We start from the raw sequence: 24,942 nt of genomic DNA, 5'->3' as shown, positions 1-24,942 counted from the left end.
AAAAAATAAAAAAGAAAAAGCCAACTATATGCCATAAAATACACACTTTAAATAAAAAGACACAAATATATTGAAAGCAAAGGCCAGGAAAACATCTCCCACACAAATAGTACATACAAGAAAGGCAGACTGGCTATGCCAATGGCACATAAGAGATTTGAAAATAGGAAGCAACACGATACGGATCAGAAAGTTAATATACCAGAAAGCGACACATATCATAAATATAGGGACTTAGTAGCAGAACTTCAAAATATGAGAAGCAAAAATTGAAAAACTAAAAAAAGAAATAATTTTTCAAACATACTTGGGACACTAACTCTTCTCTTGGTATTTGATAGAACAAGGTAGAAAGTATCAGTCAAGACACAGAAGATCTGAACAACACCATCAACCACCCTGCCCTAATTTATATATATAAAAGACTACACCCAACAACTACTGAATATATATTCTTCCCCACGTGGATGTAGTGTGTTTACCAAGATAGACCATACACTGGAACATGAAACAATCTCAATAGATTCCAAAAGATTGAAATCTTGTGGAGAATTGAATTCAGACTCAACTTCATAAACCACCTAGGAAATTTCCAAATATTTGGAAATTAACACACTCCAAATAACCCATGAGTCAAAGAAAATATTTTGAACTGAGTGATAATGAAAACAACACATCAAAATTTATGGGATATAACTTACCCAACACAGGCAAAGAAAATATACCTATAAATGTTCATATTAGGAAAGAAGAAAAGTCTAAATCAATTATCTAAGCTCCTATTCTGGAAAATGAGGAAAAGAAGAACAAATTAATCAAAGCTAAGAAATAATAAAGGTAGAACAGGAACTCAACAGAAGAAAAAGCACTCAGGCAATAGAGAACAATGAATGAAACTCTAACCTTGGTTCTTCAGTTTTTAAAAAGGTAAATAAAATTGATCAACTTGATAAATTACCATTGTCAAAAATGACAAAGGGGAAAATATGACAGATCTACAGGTATTAAAAAGATCAGGGGGGCCTGGGTGGCTCAAGTCGGTTAAGAGTCCGACTTCAGCTTAGGTCATGATTTCACAGTTCATGGGTTCAAACCCTGTGTCAGGCTCTGTGCTGACAGCTCAGAGCCTGGAGCCTGCTTCTGATTCTATGTCTCCCTCACTCTCTGCCCCTCCCCCGCTTGTGTGTGTGTGTGCTCTCTCTCTCTCTTTCTCTCTCTCTTTCTCAAAAATAAACATTAAAAATGTTTTTAAAAAGATCAGAATCTTCTGAACAATTATATGCTAATACATTTGATAATGTATAAAAAATGAACACATTCCAAGAAAGATGAAAATTATCAAAACTGACACAGGAAGCAACAGAAAATCTGCATAGCCCTATATCAATTAAATTCACGATAATTAAATGAAATTCAAAACCTTCCACAAGGAAAACTCCAGGGTCAGCTGGCTTCACCGGTGAATTCTATCAAATATTTAAGGAAGAAATGACATCAATTCTTCAAATACTCTTACAGAAAATAGAAGATAGAATGCTAGGCAACTCATTTTATGAGGTAAGTATTACTCAAATAGCAACTAGATGAGGATATTACAAGACAACTATAGATCAATACCCCTCATGAATGTAGACACCACTGTCCTTAACACGACGTGAGCTGATCAAATACACATATATGTAAGTTCAAATTATCTAGGACAGCATAAGCTATTTTTTAAAAAACCAACAACAAAGTTGGAGAACTTGTATACCCTGATTTCAAGAACCTGCTCGAAAGCTATAGTACTAAGGAAATGTAACATTGGTGAAAGAAGAGACAGGTATATGAGAGGAACAAATAAAAGACCCAAATATAGACAATTAATTGATTTTCTATTAAAATCAAGATGATTTAGTGGAGAAAGAGAAGTCTTTTCAACAAATGGTGCTGGGACAGCTGGATATCCGTACAAGAAAAGCAAATTTAAAACAGATCCTGGGGCGCCTGGGTGGCTCAGTCGGTTAAGCATCCAACTTCGGCTCAGGTCATGATCTCTTGGCTCATGGGCTTGAGCCCTGCATTGGGCTCAGTGCTGACAGCTCAGACCCTGGAGCCTGCTTCAGATTTTGTCTGTCTGTCTCTCTCTCTCTCTCTCTCTCTCTCTCTCTCTGCTCCTCCCCTGTTTGCGCTCTGTCTCTGTCTCTCAAAAATGAACATTGAAAAAAAATTGTTTTAACAATAAAATAATATATATATATATATATATGAACAACTAACATAACTCAACAGTAAGAAGAGGAACATTTTTTTTATTTTTTATTCTTAAGCTTGTTTATTTATTTGAGAGAGAGCTCAAGCTCGAGGGAGAGTTCGAGAGAGAGCAGGGGAGGAACAGAGAGAGAGGGAGAGAGAAATCCAAGCAGGCTCCACAGTGTCAGTGCAGAGCCCAACACAGGGGCTCGATCTCACGAACCATGAGATCATGACCTGAGCCGAAATCAAGAGATGGACACTTAATCAACTGAGCCACCCAGGCACCCCAAACAATCAATGTTTTTAAAATGGGGAATAGATTTGAACAGACACCTCACAAAAGAAGTTCTATGAATGGTTAAGAAAGTACATGAAATGAGGTTGAGCATCATGAGTTATCAGGCAAATGAAAAAAAAAACACATTGACACACCACTGTATAACCATCAGAATAAAACTAAGACAGGGGTGCCTGGGTGACTCAGTCGGTTGAGCGTCCAGACTCTTGATTCCAGCTCAGGTCATGATCTCACCGTCATGGGATCCAGCCTCACGTTGGGCTCCGTGCTGACAGCATGGAGCCTGCTTAGGATTCTCTCTCTTCCTTTCTCTCTGCCCTTCCTCTGCTCGTGCTCTCTCTCTCTCTCAAAATAAAGTTAAAAAAAAAAAAGAATAAAATTAAAAAGATTGAGGATACCAAAAGAATGTGCCAGAAATATATGCAGGAGCTAGAGCTCTCACACATTGCGGAGGAGAACAGAGAATGTGGGGGAGAACACGGAATGCGGGTGAGAACACAGAATCCAGGTGAGAACACAGAATGATACAACTACTTTGGAAAACAGCTTCTTTTGTAATTAAACATACACCTACCCTGTGGTCTAGCCATGTCACTTCTAGGCCTTTATTCAAGAGCACCAGAAGCACACGGGCACAGAAGCCTTGCGCACAAGTATCCACAGCCGCTTTATTTGTAACAGCCCCCTAACTGGAGACAAATCAAATGTCCAACCGCTGGTAAACGGCGTTTGAAAAGCTGATACGCATCCGGTGGAAGCAACAGGAACAAACTGCTGTTACACACGGCACGGAGGGATCTCACCAGCATTCCGCTGAGTCAAAGAAGCCAGACACAAAGGGGACGCACTGTTTGATTCCATGTGTATAAAATTCCAGAAAATGCCAAGCAATCTACAGTGACAGAAAGCAGATCGATGTTTGCCTGGGGACGGGAGTGGCGAGAGATGGGCTGCAAAGGGGCAGCAAGTGAGAGAAAAGCTCTGCGTCGTGACTGTGGTGTTGGTGGCACGGGATGAATGCACCTGTGAAGCTCCTCGCGTCGTGTACTTTAGATAGGTACTGACTGTTTCTTGTACAAAAATCACAACTCAGTAAATTAATTTTACATCTATTATGTTTAAAAAAAATCACCTTCTGTACCCGCCCTCAAAGGCCTTGTAATCCAGAAAAGTAAAATGCAGTACAAAAAGTTGATTTTAGACCACCCTGTTCTATTCTAAGAAGCGTGGAATGAGCTGCAAAGCAGACAAAGAAGGGTTTCTGGAGGCTTTAAAGTAAGCAAGTGCTATGATGTAGATGATGGGCATTACTAACATTCACCAAATATTTCCAGCCCTCATTGCAGGCGTGTGGTAGTCTTTCCCCATCCCTTACAAAATGAAGTGTGGTCAAGTGACCACTTTGGCCAATGAAACGCCAGTTTAGTATAATGAGTATGAGCCACATCCCCGTGGAAGCTTTCAGAGCAGTTTCTTACTTGACACATCCTCTCCCCCTTCTGAGATGAGAGAACATGTTGCATGGGAATTTCCAGGAGGTTCCTGAGTGGCTATCATAAGCAAAGCATCCTCCCCTCTCTCGCCTCCCCACACTCTGGGGTGAATATGTAATGTAAACAGAGAGGGAAAATCTTGTTACTGGAAGCCTCTGAAATTTGGGGACTGTTTCTAACTGCTCCAAAAGCAATAGGTCTTTTCCCATACGACATGCAATTTTAAGTGGAACTCCGACAATGTCTTAGAAGATGGGTTTCAGAGGGAACTTGCAAGGCACTGGCTAGAAGTCTACCGTAATCCATAGATGGTAAGTGCACGAACTGGGCAGGAGCTTAGAAAAGCAGTGAAGGAATCCAGAGATGTAAAATGGAAAAGAGCTGACAGGAGTTGATAATGACTCTGAGACTCGAAAACAACCTAAACGTCTGTTTTCGAGGTGCTGCAAAGAGAAGGTTTTTGAAAGAAAAGGGATGGCTAAATGGGGAGATGAAGCAAAAAAAAAAAAAAAAAGATTAAGGAAAGGAGGAGCTACGGCCACCTCATCGAAAGCAGAGGCACATCCCTGTACAATAAAGGCTATAGAAAGATCAGGAACTTTGGAAGAAAACAGACCTGGCTGTGAATCCTGAGGCAACTGGTTACATCACTTAAGTCGTTCATTTACCAACAGTAAAGAACGCCAAAAGGACCCCTACCCTCACGGGGCTTACACTCAAAGGGAAGGAAGCGACCACTATATATTTAAGTACCGTGTAGAAAACCCACATGATGTTGTCATTATGGAAAAGGGGCAAAATAATAACATAAGGCTTGTCAAAGGCAACGACCACTTCATTTTGTTCAAAACTTTCATCTGCCATCAACATCAAAAGTAGGACCTCTGTATCCTTTGTACGTACAAAAAGAGCCATCCCCCACTTTCCTTCTACTTTACCACATTTTAAGAACCAACGGTGAAAAATCAAGTCCCTTCACCCCCAAGAATTCTGGTTTACTGACACTACCTAGTGAGTGTACCAAACATTTTGTGTGTCTATGTGTGTCTGGGTGTGACTATTTTTTTTTAATTGAAGTATAGTTGACACAGAATATTACATTAGTTTCAGGTATACAACACTGTACCAAAGGAGAGTGTATGTATGTGGTGGGGAGGTGAGGGATGGGTGGTGAAATCTGGCTTTTAGACAAGCCACTTCTCAAAGTTTAATGTGAGGAGGAATCAGTGGGAGACCTTGGTGAATGCAGGCTCTGATTCAATGGGTCTGGGGTAGTGCCTAGGATTCTGTTTTTTTTTTTTTTTTTTTTTTGAGTAGGGTCCATGCCCAACACGGGGCTCGAACTCCCAACGCTGAGATCTAGAGTCACATGTTCTGCTGACTGAGCCAGCCAGGTGCCCTGAGACTCTGCATTTGTAACCAGCTCTCCAGAATGCCGAAGCTACTGCTCTCAGGATGCCAAGTAACATTGTTCTAGATGTCTTAGTAGTGGGTTGACCTCAAGGGAGCTAGTGGGGCGTGTTTGACCCTTGCCCTTTCCTGCTGAGGAACTCCTACTCCTACTGAGTTGAGAAGAGCATCTCTATCTTGTGCCGCCATTTGTAATCGTGTTCACCCTACTTTCCTTTATGCGCCTGGAGAATCAGATCCCGAAATGTGCTTGTTTGGGGAAGACCCTGGACAAAGAGCTTCTAATGCCTTGCTGCACTGGATTCCTACAGCTCCTTGAGGTGGGGACCATGATTACGCCCATTTTACAGAAGAGAAGACGCCATCCCACATAGTTTAGCTCACACTAGCAGGTATGGAAAGGACTCAAAATCCAGAGTCTACCCCAGAGACCAAGCTCTTAACAACTGCTTCCTCCTTACCGTGTTTACATCACAGGTTTCTTTCCTGCTCTGTTGCAGCATCAGAAGCGACTTGCAGTTGATGGCTGCCTCCCATTTCAAAGTCGACAAAGCCAAGTCTGATCTTCTTTCAAAATGACTTGGTTTCAGGAAAAGGAATTGAAATCCAAAATGGACAAATCTTCTGGAATTAAAAGAGAGGGGATTCAGCACTAGCATTGAGGGTTTTTTTTGTTTTGTTTTGATTTTTTTTTTTTTTGTCTACGAAGTAATGTGAGTTCATAGAATATTATCATACATCTTTTGGAATTCTTGGACACTCATATTTCATCAACTGAGCACCTGATGTCCTACCTAACAAGGGTGCCAGGAGAAGGTTCCTTAAGAGCCTTCCCTGTCAATAGGGAGAAGCTACTCTGTACCACAATGCAACATTATGTGTGCTAAAGAGTTTAATATATGTCCTTTTGATTTTTCTACAAAGAAGAGACCCTAATTCAATTCAGCTAACCAAAGTTTGCACGTAAAACAGTAGCTCTCAAACACAGTTGCACACGGGAATTTCCAGGGAATTTTACAACACACCTGAGTCCTACCCCTGAAAGGTCTGGTGTGACTGGCTTGGGATGCATTGGGTATCAGGATTTTTAGAACTTCTTAGGAGCTTCTAATGCACAGCCACAGTTGACAATCGCTGGCATGAAAAACAGAGGGAAGACGGTAAAATTCACTCTCCAGCCAAAAAAAAAAAAAAAAAAAAAAGGGTGGGGGGAGAGGAGATGTCTTCATCCATCCGCTGTTAGGGTTTTGCCTACGTACATGGCTACATAGGTCTAACACAATAATCAACCCTATTCTAAGTGCCAGCAAGTGGTTCCCCACAATCGCTGACCAAACCACACATTTCACACTTGGCATTTGATGGCCACCTACTGCAGATGTCAGCAACACTGCCCCAAAGCAGGGCGCTTAACATGGAGACGGAATTCAGGTGGCCTGTGAACGTATGGCAACAAAAAGCCCATGTCCCTTTTCTCTAACCCTTCCTGGAAGTTCCCCGTTTCCGGCAGTGATGAATACAGGCTACAAACCACAATAGCATGGGCACTTCTTGGGAGTTTGCATCCTTTAATACTTTCACATCATAGTTTTGCTGTCACCACTACTGGAGATTACGGTTGTTGAACGCATCTGCCGTTAGACAGAGGGGTCTTCAGTGCAACGATAAGGTTGCACCTCTGCGGCTGTATCACCACTTTGATGCTCTGATTTGTACTCCAGTAGAAGTGATTCTGATTTAATTGTATTTTTCTGTATGTAATGACATGATTCCCAGAGGGATCTAAATGCACACCCCACCCCCACCCCGGAACCAACGTGGTGAGTGGCACGTCGGTTCACTGATCTGAAGACAGGGCCCTAAGAAGCAAGACCCTGCGCGTTTGTATCCGCGTTCACGAAAGGCCCTCTCAGGAGCTCGACACCCAGGATGAAGTTGGCTCTTGGTTTTCCCCTGCGTTTCCGCAGATAAGATTTACCCTGAAAAGCCAGTTCAACGTAGCAGAGAATAGGATGGGCTTTCTCTTTCCCCTCAGCTGCCGAGTGCCCAGACTGCCAGGCTGGTAACTCGAGCCTCCAAATTAATCAACACACAGCGCCCAGTTCAAGCCCAGGCAGACAAGCCCGGGAGCCAGACAAGCTCTCCTCTGGTGACCCCGGGGCCCCAGCCCCGCAGCCCCTCCCGCCACCCTCACAGGCCACGCTTCCTCCACTGCCCGCCCCCGCCCCGCACTCCCCAGGGCAGGTGCCCGGGGCCTGGTGGGGGGGGAGGGGGGCGGGCTGCGGTGGCCCCGACTGGGCGGTGGGCGTCTTACCTCGCGGGGGGACGCTCGCCGCGCCGGAAGCCGCCCGGTCGCAGCCCGCGCGGCACGCACGTCCCGGTTCCGCCGCGTCCGAACCCACGCGCGACCCGGCGGCCCGGTCCCTGCGCTTTCACCGCCCGGCGCGGCGGCTGCACGTTGGCGGCGGGTGGAGAAGCGGCGAGAGGGCACCGCCGCGGGAGCCGAGAGCAGGCAGGGCCGCCCGAGTGCCGACGCCCGGCGCGCCTCCCGCTTAATCTGGGCACGGCCGCTGGCCACTCCCCCCACCCCGCTCCGCCGCCTCCCCAGCGCACACCCCCAAATTCCCCACCTCCGACCCGCGCCCCCCAGGCCCCGCCCCGGCCCCAGGACCTCGGGAGCATCCTCTCCGAACCCCTTACCCTGGATCCGCGCCCACCTGCCCCGCAGCGCGCGGCCTCCGCTGCGCTCCTGGGCACGGTGCCCGGCTCGGAGGGACATTGCCTGGTGAGTTGAAGGGGAGGGGGGACGAGGGCGGGACCTGCGCCACTTCTTCCCTCCCTTGGAGCCGCAGTCAAAAGCCTCAGTGGGGAGGGACGGACGGCGCGGCTGAGCCCTGCAAAACCCGCCCCGGGCGGGCTGGCGAGGCGAGCTTCACAGCCGGGCTCCCCAACCCGCGCCGCGCGAGGGACGCGGTGGCCGCAGAGCCTGCGGGTCACTGGACACGCCGGGGCTCTGAGCCGGCGCCCACCATGCGCCCCGGGACGGCGCGGAGGCCGCCCTCGCTGCTGCTGCAGCTCCTGCTGGTGCTCCTGGCGGCGGCGCCCACGACAGGCAAGGTGAGTGCGGGGCGGCGCGACCCCCCAGCCCCGCGTTCCGGGGACGCGCGGGCCCCACCCGCGGGGCGCAGTCCTGGGAGTCCCTGCCCGGTGCGCGCGTGCCTGGGCAGGCAGCGTGGGGATGCGAGCGAGCGGGGATGCCAGGGGAAACAGGTGGAATACACTGGAAGAAGGCTGGTTGGGAAAGGCGGGGAGCAAGCTGGTCTGGTTCCCTAGGAGCCAGGGATACTGGGGAAAGTCTCCAGAGGTAGATGATAGGTAGGTAGGTAGGTAGGTAGGTAGGTAGGTAGGTAGGTAGGTAGATAGACTCCAGAGGTAGATGATAGATAGATAGATAGATAGATAGATAGATAGATAGATAGATAGATAGATAGACAGACAGACAGACAGACGTGGGTAGATAATGGCCAGGGATGAGAACACCGGATATAGAGACATGCGATGTCACACTGGTGAATCAGAGCAGGCAGCATGGCCTGGCAGAGAGCACAGAGGGCCCCAGCCCTGACATTTCTTAGTTGTCACCTCACACTGAACTCTGACTTCTCTGGGGCTCGGTTTCCCCCTCGTTCAAACTCCCACTCCAGTGTTCTGTCAGCACTGTTGGGAAAAGCTAATGCCATCACTGAAAAGTTAGTAGCACCTTAGAAATAAAACTCATGTTAGGATGAATTAAGCAGTCTGTCACTTTGATTTTGACTCATAACTTGAGAGATCCCAGATTCACTTAAAAGCACTCCATACTTCTTATTCTTTGCAATTAAAGATGAACTGGGTGTCCTCCAAAGTGTTTTGATTCCTAGTTTGACTTACTTGATTTGAACTCGGTGGAAGTGAAATTTAACTTCTCAGATGACTTCTGTTATTTTTACACGTAAAAAGTTAATTTGGGTGTTAAGGCAGCGTCAGTGTCATTCCCAAGGATGAGCTGTTTTACAATTTCATGATTGAGATTGTAATTGGAGGTCAGTAGTCACATAAATAAATGTTACCTATAAAGATCGTTAGAGTCTATGACCACATGTTATCTATTTTTTCTTTTAAATTAAGACACGAGAGATGAAGCTAAAACCCTCTTTGGCATCTTCATACCTCTTTCCCTCCCTGTCCAAACAAAGGTCATCCACTGACCACTTCGTGTTTCTTTGTGGACATTTTCTGTGCATTTACATACTAAACAGACTCACAAACAACATGTAATTTTATTGGTGGTTTTTAACATAACTGATACCATGCTATATGTATCCTTTTGCAACCTACAGATCTGTCCATGTTAGTATTTAGTTAATTTATTTGTTTATTTTAAGTTTATTTTGTGAGAGAGAGAGAGAGAGCATGAGAGGGGAAAGGGAGAGGGGTGCAGAGAGGGAGAGATAGAATCTCAAGCAGGCTGCATGCTGCCAGCACAGAGCCTGACAGGGGCTCGATCTCACTAACCATGAGATCATGATCTGAGCTGAAATCAAGAGTTGGGAGCTTAACCAACTGAGCCACCCAGGCGCCCCTGTCCATGTTAGTATTTAAGATAGATTTACTTCTTTTTCTTTTTGCCCTGTTGCATGACTTTCCACGATATATGAATAGGCCAAAGTTAATTGAATCATACCCCTATTAATTTACACTTAGGTTACTTAGTGTTTTACATTCTAAAGGATTTTGTGAGCCATGTAATCTCTTCATGTAGCTGGTTCTAACAAAAATGCACTTTGCATAGACTAGGAATGCCCAACCCAATACTTCTGAGCATACTATAGTAATCTCATTTAAGTCAATGTAGATTGTCTACCAACTTTAATCCAGGAGCAAATAAGTCCAACAAGCAAGAAACCTAAAGGGAGTATATGTTGTGGGAAGTGTATGTTGAGGCAGAGGTCCAGAGCAGGGTTTGCACATCCTTCCAGACTCCAAAGAAGAGGTGAGGTTGGGGAAGGATGGAGAAAGAGGGGTATGTAACAATCAGCCTGAAAAAGTGATGCTCTATGAACATGCAACCTCTAATTTCTAATTATGTTGTCATATTCCCTTATTCTTTTTTTTACATGTAAAATTTCTGACTTGAATTTGGCCAAATCTCGGTGATTTTCTTGCTGATACTACAATTAATTCATTTGTATTATTTTTATCATCACTTGAAGCAAGTCTTTGTTACTATTTATAAGAATTATCCTTTCCATTGCACTTGCTGAATTACATAAAAAGTGTCATTAGAAACCATGAAATGTGTGTAGAGAAAAGGAATCATAAGTTAACCAGTAACTCGTCCAAAGAGTGCCAGCCAGCAAGGCTCCCTCCGCAGGGTAACTCTGGCATTGGGCAGGGCACTTGACCTCTCTGAACCTCAGTTTTCTCATCTGTAAGATGAGGCTGAAACCCCTGGTGAGGCCAGCAGGTGAGATAATGAGTCAGGCCATGGAGTAGGGGCCAGTCTTCAGGGCCAACCATTTGTGGGCATTCTAGACTCCAAGATCAATAATGCCAGAATCCCTGCTTTTCTCAGCGGAGAAGCAGGGGCAGTTGGGGGGGGGGGGCGTGGTAGTGTCCAATTTCCATTAGAAATCTCTCAAAGTCTAGATGTTAGCAAATAAGTCAAAACTTTACAAAACACACCATATTTTTTGTAAAGGGCTAAATAAACTTGGGGCCAAATAATGTGTAAGTGCCGGCTAAATTGAGCCTTTGGGCCACGGTATTTATCATCTTGGTGCTGCACTAATTACAAACATCATTTTGCTCTAAATTTCTGCAATTTGATTTTAGCAGTTTCTCAAAACAGGGAGAGAGTAGCGATGTTGAGCCCACATTCTGAGTTCAGACTGGGTGGAACTGTCCACCCACACAGTTTGTTCTGAAGTGCCCTGAGTGAAAACCAGTCCCTGGCCTGTCTGTTCGGCTCATCCTCTGGTTCTACCGCCATGGCCAGGCCCAGCTCAGCAACTTGAACCTGGGAGGTACATTGCTGTTGCCTCAGGCAATAAATAGATTTAGGAGATGGGCTGGAGACAGCTCCTCCTTTGATATCTGTGGAAGGTGAGGTGCATGGTTTGAGGTATGGTTTATCGTTCTTTTTGCCTTAAAGTTCCAGACAGAGCAGAAATACAGCAAGCAAATATCAGGAGCTGAATAACAGCTGCATTTAGGGAAGATGCTTTCTCAACTGGTTTCATGTTTAAATTTTAAGAATGAAGTTGAAACAAACAGAAAGTGTAACAGACACCAATTTATTCATCCCTGAGATTAGGCAAGTATTAATAGGCTTTGACCCGTTTGTTCTCAGGTCTCTCCCTTTAGGGAAAACAACATGTATATATATAAAAAGTCATCCACATGTTCTTTGCCCCCTCTTTTGTGCACAGTTCTGTATTTATCCATTTTGTGTGTGTGTGTGTGTGTTAGTCACTATGAAAAATAAATGTTTTCGTTTTGTGGTCCTTCAAATGCAATAAATGGTTTCACATTCATAAGCTTGCTCCCCTCACTCCATATTATGGTTTTGGATTTTATCCATGTTGATACATATAGATGTGATTCATGTATACACATATGGATGTGATGGTTGATGCATAGTATCCAGTTATACAAATAAAGCAGTCTATTTTTCCATTCCCCCCCCCCCCCGAGCACAGGAAGTTGGTTTCCATGGTTTTGTTTTACAAAGTCGCGACAACATAACTGCTCCATGTAGGTACCATTGTGACAACTAGATTTGGAATTCCTAGGTAGAATTCAAAGGGAAAGCATACTTTAAGTTGCATGAAGAATTGCCAAACAAACTCCAAAATGGTGGAGCCAATAATGTGCCAGAGTATCTGCTTCCCTACATCCTCAGCAAAACTTGATGTGTTTCGATGTTAGTGAGTATGAATAGGATCTTGTTTTGACCAGGGAGCTCGTGTATCTTTTCATGTTTTCATTGGTGGTTTTTATGTACCTCGGGGTGAACTGCATGGACAGCTCTTTGCCTACTGATCTGTTGTGGCCTTGCGCTTTTCCCTCGCTAATAACTAGGAGTCATTTCTATATTTTGGATGCCACACTTTTGCCATTTAAATGTGTAACAAGTATGTCATTCCAGTGTCTGATTTATCTTAAATTTGGCTACTGGTGGCTGAACATAGAACTTTTTTTTTTCCTCTACAATCTCAAACTTCCCATTTTTCCTTGATGTTTTGTGTTTTGCGTCTCATTAAAGTAATCCTTTTCTTCCCTGGGATTATTAAAATGTTCTCTTATGTCAAGAAAAAGTTTTGTAATGTAACTCCTTTGTATTTAGGACTCTTAATCCTGGAATTGTTTTTCTACTTGAGGAATATGATTTTATCTTTTTCCATATATATGACACATTGTGCCAACATTATTTATTGAACAGTCCGTTCTTCCCCCCCCCCCCACTCCTGCTTTGCAGTGTTACATCTGCAAACGTGTACCAAGCACTCATTCATATAGGAGTCTGTTTATATTCATTCATTGGTCTGTTTTTTTCAGGGCTTTAACTTCTCACTATGTTTTCAAGTTTTCTGTTTCTTTAATTTCTAAGTATTTTATATTTTTAGTGCTATTGTCAATGTGTTTTTCCCCAAAATTTAATAGCCTAACTATCAAAGATACAGCAAACATGGTTGAATTTTTATTTTGACTTTATTTTTATTTTTTTTTAATTTTTTTTAACATTTATTTATTACTGAGCGACAGAGAGACACAGAGCATGAGCAGGGGAGGGGCCAAGAGATGGAGAGACACAGAATCTGAAGCAGGCTTAAGGCTCTGAGCTGTCAGCACAGAGCCCAATACGGGGCTCGAACTCACAAACTGCGAGATCATGACCTGAGCCGAAGTCGGACACTCAACTGACTGAGCCACCCAGCTGCCCCTGTATTTTGACTTTAATCAAGCAACTCTGAATAGTCCAAATGCATTTAAGGCTAATGACCTTCCCCCCAAATACTGCTTTTACTGCATCACACACATTTTAGTAAGTGGTATTTCAATATAACTAAATTCAGAATCCTTTCTAATTGATTTATTTGTCCTATGGGTTATTTAAATCCTTATTTCTTAATTTCCAAACAGAGGGAGATTTTCTAGTTAATCTTATTTTTTAATTAAATTGTGATGGAAATGATATTCTGACTTAAAGATATATATACACACACACACACACACACACACACACACACATATTTACCAATTAGGTCAAGATTTTTTAGTCATGTTATTAAACTTGTATGTGCACATGTTTCTTATGTATCCTACTCAGTGCATATTTAATCTGAGAGTCTATAGTTTTCATCAAATCTCAGATATTTCTGATTTACATTTCTCCTTCCCCACTCTCTCTATTCCTGGCTTTCGTAGGATGCATCCTGGACCTTCTCATCTTTTTTCCATTCCTCCTAACTCCTTATAAGACATACCTTTCATATGCCACTTGGGTCCTCTGGGTCCCACCTTGCTCCTGGTCTGTGGGCACTGACTTTCCCCAGTTGCCAGCTTGGCCACAGACTTTGAACCTGGAACAGCCTGATGGTTCCTCTAGACTCTACTCATGGCTCCCTGTTGGACCTTAGAGGTATAGGGTATTAACACCTGTGGGCAAATCTTTGACCAGTGGGTGATGGGAGCCATTGGATAAATTCTCTTCCCCCCCCCCCGCCCCCCCGCAGAAGAACTGTTCTGAACTGTGGAGGTTACCCCAGACTGTCCACGAGACCAGTTATCAGCTGGACTTGAGACCAACTTGGAACATTCTCAGCTTCTGCCTCAGGGGCTTCGTCCCCTGCGCTGCCCCCTGTGAACCCTCCCCACACCTCTTTCAATTTTTAATCCTCTCTTCTGCTATTTGGAAATTTCAGTAGATTGATTTTTCAATCTATTGTAATTTTCAGTGATGAAAAAAAAAACAACCTCTGGATGGAACCATTTGACATGGTTTATAACCCCAGATCTATTAATTATCAGCTTTTAAATTTTTGTCTCAACTTCTTTATTTTAAAATGGAAGTAAGAGGGGCGCCTGGGTGGCGCAGTCGGTTAAGCGTCCGACTTCAGCCAGGTCCTGATCTCGCGGTCCGTGAGTTCGAGCCCCGCATCAGGCTCTGGGCTGATGGCTCAGAGCCTGGAGCCTGTTTCCGATTCTGTGTCTCCCTCTCTCTCTGCCCCTCCCCCGTTCATACTCTGTCTCTCTCTGTCCCAAATGAATAAATAAACGTTGAAAAAAAAAATTAAAAAAAAAATGGAAGTAAGAGACTCACTTTAGGATTTTATGAGGATTCAGTGATTTAATACTCATGACACATACTTCACTATATCTGTCACATAGTAATCGTTCAATAAACGTTAACCATGACTATGTTCATTCGTTAAATTTTAATTTCAATGACGGTTCCAGAAGTCCTTTCTGAAGTCTAAATCTATTTGGGCTTTGGGATTTTTTTTTGTCTTTTCTTGTAGATTTTCCCCCATTTTTATGCCTTCATTCATTTTACACATACTCATTTCATACTCAATACTTTCTGATTCTTTTTCAATGATTTCATTGAAATCAGGTCTGGGCCTGTCCTGTTTCTTCTGTGTCTATCGGTGATCACCCATGGGGAGACAATGTGAATGAGAAGTTTGGGGGAAATAAAAGCTTCCTCTGTCATCATTCAGCCCACACCACCCCCTCCATTTCACCTCATTGCTCACAGATTGGAGCTGTTCTGTCCTGGGATTAAAAAAACAACAAAGTAGTTCTGTGGCTCCCAGGAGAATTGTTTCCCATTAGAATAGACTTATTTAGTAATGGTTTGGGAGGATGGGGGCACCAAACATGTTTCCTTTCGTGTTCTCAGGGCCACCCTCCTCTAGGCCCTCCCACTGCCTGCTTCCTCCATACATTCTGACTTCCACTAGATGAGTGAGGGTCAAGGCCAACAACAGCAAAGCCACCAGCTTCCTCTCTCAGCTGCCTCTCCCTCTCTGAGGAGAGTTTTCCTTCTTGAGCTTTTCTCTGGGGTTGTAGTAGCTAGTTTGTTTTCAGGCATGATCCCTAGTAAAACTGTGAATTAAATGAAATCTGTCTTTGCCTTTCCCTTATAATTTCTACCCTGTTACGGAGAGCACAGTAATAACTGCCTTGTGTTAACTCTGAGCAAAGTTAACCTTGTTAAATATTGCAATTGATGAAAAAACCCTCAAACCTCTCAGTGTACGATTCCAACAGGGCCGTCTGGTTTGCAAATGCCCTGTGGTCCTTCATCATGCGCATTTAACCGTGGAGTAAAAGAGTTTTTCCAAGATCAGTAAAAGCACATGGTACTCAGAGCACTTTTGTTCTACAAAGTTTGTGTCTGGTCTCAGCCTAAACTTTTTCATCATAACAGCCTTGCACTGTAGATTATTTGTTTCGCCGCCATTTTCAGTTTCCGAAAATAAGAAAACTGAGATCATATCAACTTTTTAAGAGTAGACATCTTCCCTGTCAGCCCAACCACCATGGCCTTGGCCAGTTGCTTAATCCCTCTGAGTTATCTTCATCTCTAAAAATCAGATGAGGAAGACTCTTACTCCAAGTTCTATGTTTATCTCACAAGATCCCATTGCTGGCTCTTGTCTTCTTGAAACTCCCATGTCCGTCTTTCCATCCCTCTTGGGGCTCCTTCTTCAACTGCCAGTTAAGGCCTCTGGCTTCAGAAGTATTTTCTAGCAAAGAGTGAATTAAAGCATATTGGCTGTATAGTTGTCCACTTTACATGCTTTCCTAAGCTCAGATAAGTAAGCATCAGTGTTCGTCTCATGCAATAGAAATGTAACGTGAGCCACAGCTATGAGCCACATACGTTATTTTAAGTTTTTCAGTAGCCACGTTAAAAAAGTAAGAAGAAACAGATAAAATTAATTTCAGTATATTTCACTTCTCCCCATGCATTCATAATTTTGTAATTTCAACATGTAATCACTGTTAGAAACACTAGTACATGTTTTACGGTCTTTTTTCTCATGTTAAGTTTTCAAAACCTAGTGTCTGTTTTGCATTTCTAGAACATCTTAATTCAGAGTATCTACATTACGTTTCAAATGTCCGTAGCCACATGCGGCCACCATCTTCGATAGCACAGATCCACATACGTGGTGTCCAGATACGAGAGGGAGAGCCAGTCCATAAGGTCATATCTCCGAATGGAACACATTTTGTATGCTTGTTTGCCATAGAAAATAAGCACACGGCAAGGGGTGCTTGGGTGGCTCAGATGGTTGAGCATCCAACTCTTGATTTCGGCTCAGGTCATGATCTTCTGGTTCGTGAGTTCAAGCCCGTGGCAGGCTCTGCAGTGACAGCATGGAGCCTGCTTGCGATTCTCACTCTCCCTCTCTTTCTCTGCCCCTAGCCCACTTGTGCTCGCTCTCTCTCTCTCTCTCTCTCTCTCAGATTAAATAAATACACTTAAAAAAAAAGAAGTCAACACACATTAAAATGACAAACTTCAATTAAAGACAGTAGGTCAGCATGGATTGTACCTAACTATCTGTACAACTTTTTCTCCAGAAAATCAAGGTAGTCGACCTTGGCTATCACGCTTAAAGCTGCACAAATTACCACTTGTACATATTTGATGATATTGTGCCATTATCAAAATATGAGTAAGGTGTGTACATGAAGAGTTGAAAACACATCACAAAACAGTGAACATTTGGCAACAGGAAAGGAGAAAAGGAGACATACATTGGAAACCAACATGCCACATCTTGCCTATCAGCTTAAGCTCTAAACTAACTTGCCGCTACAACTTAGCCAAGTAAGAGGTTTAGTGTTCCCTTAAACCAGTCATTTCCAAGAGGATCTCTGTTTTTCTTATCTAAAAATGGTGGTACTATAGCTCTTGCAAATAAAGTATTCAACACAATACCCAGCTTTTATAGTCTAGCTACGATTATATTATTATTATTATTATTAAAATCAGGAACAAGATAATAGGACAGAGACATAGGCATGTGACCCAGGTCCTGGCAACTCAATGATAAACAAACTGCATTCCTGGCCACGGTGGGATAGAGTGTCCAGGGGAACAGGGGAGAGACACAACAGGCCTATAAACAAACATATAGCTCTAGATTGTGGTACCTGCTAGGAGAGAATAGGATGTGGTGATGGAGAAGGGGAGCATTTACCTTAGCTAGGGGTCAATGGGGAAAACCTTTCCAAGGCACTGGCTCACGTAACCCATGAGCCTTCCATGGGGACTCGGGAATGTGGGAAGTGCTGGGGAATGTGGTCCAGGCCAGGGCCCTCAACAGTGGAGAGAGGCGAGATGCTTCTAATTGTATGGCTCCTGGGCTGTCAAAGAATAAAACCAAGACTAAAGGAACTTCTACAAAAAGAAGAAGAAAATCCCTGAGTTAATTTACTCACCATGATGGAATACAGATGCTGGGTATTTTGCTAGAGATGGGGCAAGGGATGGGAAACAGGGAGTTAGAGGGGCAGGGGCAGGATGGTTGTGCTAATTAAGGATGGGAGATTGCTCCCTAGATAAGGTGGAATAAGTCCACAGGACTATAATTTTAATGTTTGCACTTAACCAATATAATTATAATAATAATTATAATAACTGTATTAATAATTATTATTAATATATAATATATTTATAATATTATAATATATTATATTACAATATATTATAATAATATATTAATATTATAATTATAATATTATAATAATATAATAATAATGTTTGCACTTAACCAATTCATATTTTAACAAAGAGGCCATGTAGTATGTTTATGCTATTCACAAGACAGTCGCATTAGTAATGGATGAGTAATGAATTCACACTGCAACTTGGTGATGGGCCCACGTGTAAAGTGAGGTGCTGAAAATATTCTTTCATTCCCGTTGACATGTCTGTGTCATCCTCTCTCCTCCGCCTCCCTGGGACACGTTTGAATTTGCCAAATGTGGCTGTGAGGCCCAGGGCAAGAAGGTAAAGCTGGGCCAAAGAGCCCTTGTCCCAGCTGACATAGGTTCGGGCCAGAGAGGGCTCTAGCCAGGGAAGAATGAAACCCAGGTTAAGGACCTGCCAGTCGGAGGTGAAGACCCCCAGGTCACTCACAGGACCCACAGCACCAGCTTCCCCTCCTGGTGGCTAGAAAGGCAGAACGTCATGTCGGCCCCTCCCCCACCCACCCCAACTGAAATCTGCGTATTAATCCGCTCCACAAGGGATTCCTGGGTCCAGTATTGTCTGGGAACTGTGCCAGCCTTGGTAAGGACCCTGGAGGGTCCCTCAAGATGCGATGGGATGGTACTGGAGAGTTTCAAAAGAACTGTGACACGATCTCTATTTTAAAGACTTGTATGACTGTCACATGGAAGAGGTTGACTGTTCTCTTGGGAACCTAGCCTACATAAAGAAGAAGTGACAAAGCAGGAAGCAAGTCTTGTTGTTGGTACTTTTTCTCTGGATTCTGGTACCTTGGCAGTCAGAAAGAGACTGGAGAACCAGTCTAGATCGACAGAGCAGTTGTTTAATCCGTCCCTGTTAATTGATTCATTGCAGGTAATTCGATACTCATTTATGTGCACAGGGAGGAAGGTTAAAAATCCAGTCTGATGTCCTGTACATACAATATCAGGCTATCAAAACAATGTTTCCACATATCATTGTAGGTAGTATATATGTGTGTGTGCATATGCACATATAAAGTATACACTTAAAGAGTATTTGACATTCTCAGTATTTTGGTATTATTGCAATGAGATAATAGTTTTTAAAAAGTATAAGCCTCAGACCTATTTAAAAATGTAATGGTATAAAGATCTGTTATTTTTCTGACAGTTTTGGGGTAAGTTAGGAATTTTCCATTTTTAATCTTTAAGATTGATGTTGGCAGGGGCGCCTGGGTGGCGCAGTCGGTTAAGCGTCCAACTTCAGCCAGGTCACGATCTCGCGGTCCGTGAGTTCGAGCCCCGCGTCGGGCTCTGGGCTGATGGCTCAGAGCCTGGGGCCTGTTTCAGATTCTGTGTCTCCCTCTCTCTCTGCCCCTCCCCCGTTCATGCTCTGTCTCTCTCTGTCCCAAAAATAAATAAAACGTTGAAAAAAAAAATTTAAAAAAAGATTGATGTTGGTTAATTAGATTGTATCTCCAAATTCGTTTCTTAGAGAAGTGATCCCAGTGTTTAAAAATGAGTTCAAGTGTATTTAGAAAACTTGGGAAGATTTGTCATTATGTAGACAAAACAGGTCACTGGATTTTTTTTCCCGCCAGGATATTTTGTTCTTACATGAACTTCTCAAGGAAAATTTCTACAAGCGGAAGTTGAGAAATTTGCAGTATTTTCCCTCGAATCAAATGTCAAAGCATATCTGGAGAGACCCAAAACAACAAGGTTAATATTAATTCTCTTTGTTTAACCAGATGATAGGATAATTTTATTCTGTTTATTTGTGTATAATATCAGGAAAGCTGAAGCATTCACATGCTGGCTTTAAAAAATTTTTATGTGTTGTTCAAAACTTGGCCAGTGTTTAAAAGTACCAAAAGAAATGTAAAAATGAAAATTACCCATAATCATATTAGCCACAGATGATTACTGGTAACATTTTGGTCTTTCTCTACCAGATTATTTTTTTATTCTACTCTTTTCACCCAACAATGGGCTGGTGAAAATTTTATGAGTTATTAATTATTACAAGTATCATCTCTAGATGTCTACAGAGCACTTCATTGTAGGTTAGCACCAATAACTTACTTAGGTAATATCTTTCTATTGAATTTTTGTGATTATTTCCAGTTGTTTAGACATAAAGCTGCCATGGAAACTCCTTGAAGACAAACATTTTCTAAGATCATACTTTAAATAATTTTCTGTGTAGATGCTTTCTTATCAAAGGTCTGGTTTTGTGCATTTCTGAGTAAGATGGAAAGGTAGTATCATTCATGATTTACAGGTAAGGGTCTGACCCAAGAGAACTCATCAAATTAATGAAGGAAGTAGGTTTAGACTTGGGACCAGTCAGTTAAGCATCCAACTCTTGATCTAGGCTCAGGTCACGATCTCACGGTTTGTGCGTTTGAGTCCGGCATCAGGCTCTGCACTGACAGCATGGAGCCAGCTTAGGATTCTCTGTCTCCTGTCTCCCTCTCTGTCTCTGCCCCTACCCCATTTGTGGCATCTCTCTCTCTCTCTCTCTCTCTCTCTCTCTCTCTCTCTCTCTCTGTTTCTCAAAAATAAATAAATCAACTTGGAAAAAATATACCTTTAGAATTGGGAGTTCTGGTTATTTGGGTTCTTTAGTAGGACTCTTTCTTGCCAAAACCGTCTCAGATGATTGAAAAGGAGTGTCAGGTGTCACTTTATTCATTATTTAAATAACAAAGCACTATTTGTGATAAGATGATTTTTAAAATGCTTCAGTTATTCGGAAAGAACTGAATTCAGAAACTATACCCTTTTACAATCAAAACATCAATGAAATACTTTTACTTACTGAGATATTCTTCATCTCTGCAATCTGGAAAGAGCTCTACCTATTTCCATGTTGCTTCCCCTACTGATCTCCTGGAAGACATGTGTTATGTCTTATTTATAACACAGACAGCTCCAACTCTTGGCAGGACCTTTGGTATAAGTAGTCCCCAGTGAATGTTTTTGGAACGGGGCCAACATTGTATTTTAAACACTAAAGCTAAAAAGGCAATAAAGAATTAGTAGATTCTTAAATCCTTTGACACAAGAATAAAAACAAAGCATTTATTTTCCAGGTGAAATGTTGAATGCACCATTCATTAATTCAGCTAGATGCTGGGACCAAAGGTAGATAAAACCCACATGGTCCCTCCTGCCCTCATGGAGTATGCCACCGAATGAGGGCTTTAGATAAGGACACAGACAATAACAAGAAAATTAGATATGCTCTCACAGGGCAAATACGGAAAGCAAAATTTGAGTGGAGTTGAGAGGAAGAATAAAGATCAGTTAAATGTACGAAAAAGTGAACACGTGGGCTTTATGGTGTAACAGCAATAAATTGTGGAACGACAATGGGGCCAGGAAGTGGTAAGTTCCCAGTGGCTTGAAAACACAGCTTATCTTCAAAGTAAAGTACTTAAGGAGCGCCTGGGTGGCTCAGTCGGTTAAGCGACCAACTTCAGCTCAGGTCATGATCTCACAGTTTGTGAGTTCAAGCCCCTCATTGGGCTCTGTGCTGACGACAGCTCAGAGCCTGGAGCCTGCTTCCCAGATTCTGTGTCTCCCTCTCTCTCTGCCCCTCCTCCGCTCACGCCCTTGTCTCTCTGTCTCAAAAATAAATAAAACGTTTTAAAAAACAACAGCAACAACAACAAAAACGAAGTACTTAAAACTGTTGGGAGTGCAGAAAGCAGCACGTACAGTTACTGATAATACTTCAATCAGCTTCCAGCCTCCACCCCTTCTGGAGCCCACATCAGCATTTAGATAGCGGTGCTCCATACGATACACACATGAACGGGATTTCTCTTCTTTTGCCATGTTAGGCAAAAGCATTCGTGCAAACCCTTTCCAGTTGTGAAAAACAAACCCTAAGAACAGTCCTGTATCTGAAATCTCATCAGGTAAGTTTCCTACTGATTGCAAGCCAACATACAGGCCCATGCAGGCGTCAACACTCTAAGGTCGCGCATACACTGGAGAAGGCCAACGGGTAGATTTATCGAGCTCTGCGGGTGCCTGTGCTGTGCCCATGGACCTTCAGAGCTTCTACCCGCTGCGACCTGCTCAGGCCTTTCAGAGACAGAGCGTTCAGAGCCCACGTGACCTGAAGGAGCAGCATCCCCAGCCCCCAGGAGAGCAGTCACAGAGGCAAGGACATCTTGGGACACCCTGCCATCCTAGAGAGATCGCGCAAGACAGCAGTATGCCCTTCCCCCCATCCTGTGCCGGAAAAAAGTCACTGTTGCGACAGTGTGGGGCAAGCCACTTGCATTCCAAGACTCTCCATTTCCTCAATCATAAAATGTGGTAGATAAAACCTATCCCTCCTCTCTCCAGAAATAATATAATTGAACACATTTTGCATTGTACAAGTGCCAAGTAGTATTGAGACAGGAATGAGCTTCAATATCAGCAAAGCAATAGTCCAAATGTTTCTGATACTCATTTAATTCTCCTGTTATTTTGTGACTCAGTATCAACTTCCTGGAATGTATTAAGGAGTTTCTTCTTTTCAAAAATATTATTCAGTGCATTCTTTGCTGCTGGTATTTTCTAATAACATTATTTGGAAACATCAGCAGAAATGGCATCCTCCCTCAGCACTGTCCCCATTAAAAAATGAACAGTTTGTTTCCCTTACGCCGCCCCATGTAAATACTGATGCAAAACTCATCCAATGATTTCATCGCTTTTACGGTCACCTGCCAAATACCTCACCTAAAATACCTGTTAATTAGAGAGAGAGTTCTGGGCAACACTTAATAGTAATCATTTGGTCCTTTCTTTTCTTTCAAATATAGGCTTTTTGGCATGTGTTTTGAAGAGAAGCCATGAGCCAGGTCTGGCACACAGCCTCCCTCAGATTCCACTAAAGTGTAATCGGCAGCAACAGGGTCGGAAGTGCAAATTCGCTTGGTGCACATTCACTGAGCACCTACCTTAAGGACAGCACACTATGCGGAAGATACTCTCGGAATATCCTTTATTTTTTGTATTTAAAAAAAATTTTGTTTTAATGTTCATTTATTTTTGAGAGAGAGAGAGACAGTGCAAACAGGGGAGGGGGCAGAGAGAGAGAGGGAGATACAGAATCTGAAGCAGGCTCCAGGCTCTGAGCTGTCAGCACAGAGCCAGACGCAGGGCCCGAACCCACGAGCCAGGAGGTCGTGACCTGAACCAAAGTTGGATGCTTAACCACTGAGCCATCCAGGCGCCCTTCCAAATTTCCTTTAAACAGGAAGGCTCCTTGGGAAGTTTATGATAATGAAGCCACTGGAACTAATGATTGGACTAACTGAACAAAAATATTTTTTCTATGCTGATCTTTTTTTCCTAACAATAAAAGTAATACATGCTCATTTGTGAACATTCAAGATATATAGAAAAGTATATATTTTTTTTTTATTTTTTTAATGTTTATTTTTGACAGAGAGAGAGAGAGAGAGAGAGAGCGCGCATGAGCGGGGAAGGGGCACAGAGAGAGGGAGACACAGAATCCAAAGCAGGCTCCAGGCTCTGAGCTGTCAGCACAGAGCCTGACGCGGGTCTTGAACTCACAGACCGCAAGATCATGACCTGAGCTGAAGTCGGACGCCCAACCGACTGAGCCACCCAGGCGCCCCTAGAGAAGTATGTTTTTAAAAAGCACTCATAAAATAAAGGTATAAAACTGCCCCAAAAAAATAATAATAATAATAATAATAATAAAATAAAATAAAAAGCACTCGTAGTAAAAGAACCTAAGGGGACCCAGTGTTAATATTGTGTCATATTTGTGTAAAAATGAGATCATATGGTATAAGGCATTTTGTATCCTGCTTTTTTGACATTATATTATTTCATTTAACATCTTTTGAAAACAATTACATACTGTTACATCATGTTTATATACCAAGTTTAGGTTTATTTAACCTAAATTTTTGATATAATAAAGCTATGATGAATTCTTGCCTGCATATCTTTTTGTAATAGACTTATATAGTAAAATTATTAATTAGCTCAGCTGGTATTTTTTTCTTTTCTTTTCTTTTCTTTTCTTTTCTTTTCTTTTTTTTTTTTTTTACCACAGATTCTACTTGTCAAATGACAGACACGGTTTTAATACCAGTAAGCAAAAAGAAAGCAAAATCATGCCAAATCCTATCATGGAAATATAACTAGAGATAAAATTTCAATATATATTCTATTGTCTTTTTTTTTTTTTTACTTAATCCAGAATATGATTTGATGTATGATACGAGTCAAGGAGCTAATTTTTTTTAATTTCTCAAATTAGTTAATTTTGCCAACATTATGTTTATGATAATCTACCCATTCCCACATTGACTTCTAGTGATCTCACCTCTGGTCAAAAATGAACCAAAAGAATATCTTGGCTAGAGCCAGGGGTTTCTTGGGACACAGAGCTGAAGATGAGATGCATGGCTCCTGGCCACAAATAAAATATGGGTTTTGCCAGTTATTTTCTTTGTTATAGACCTAGAATCAGCCTTGCATTAGATAGATTTAAAGACTCTTGCCTCAACCCGCTCACCATTTCACAGTGCCCCTTCATCCCTCACCCTTAGCTCTAAATCTGGAAGGAGATAGGCTCAAAGACCCCCGCTAGTCATTACCATAGGGCATCTCATTGGTTTTAGACGATTCCAGGCATTTGGAGAAAACGAGCCATTTCCAATCCATTGGCCAAGGAGCAAGATTCTCTCTCTCTCCAAATAC

General features: G+C 42.7%; 2 protein-coding genes across 2 annotated transcripts in view; one reads left to right on the top strand and one right to left on the bottom strand.

The window, feature by feature from the left end:
* COL4A4 (collagen type IV alpha 4 chain) overlaps positions 1-6,038 on the bottom strand; it is a 131,262-nt gene extending 125,224 nt beyond the window's left edge. Inside the window, exon 1 of the mRNA XM_047084175.1 lies at positions 5,898-6,038. The gene's annotated coding sequence lies outside the window, so the exon portion shown is untranslated. The remainder of the gene's footprint in view (positions 1-5,897) is intronic.
* A 2,428-nt stretch (positions 6,039-8,466) lies between these two features.
* The window catches only part of COL4A3 (collagen type IV alpha 3 chain), a 136,572-nt gene continuing 120,096 nt past the window's right edge, over positions 8,467-24,942 (top strand). Inside the window, exon 1 of the mRNA XM_047085607.1 lies at positions 8,467-8,553. Within this exon, the coding sequence (XP_046941563.1) occupies positions 8,467-8,553 (87 nt within the window). The remainder of the gene's footprint in view (positions 8,554-24,942) is intronic.

This window comes from Lynx rufus, unplaced genomic scaffold, assembly GCF_022079265.1.
Source record: "Lynx rufus isolate CCGP_SWC_20201006 ecotype Redwood Valley unplaced genomic scaffold, mLynRuf1.p SCAF_2, whole genome shotgun sequence".
NCBI lineage: Eukaryota > Metazoa > Chordata > Mammalia > Carnivora > Felidae > Lynx > Lynx rufus.
Note: the sequence above shows the minus strand (reverse complement) of the source record. Positions and strands in the feature narration are given on the sequence as shown.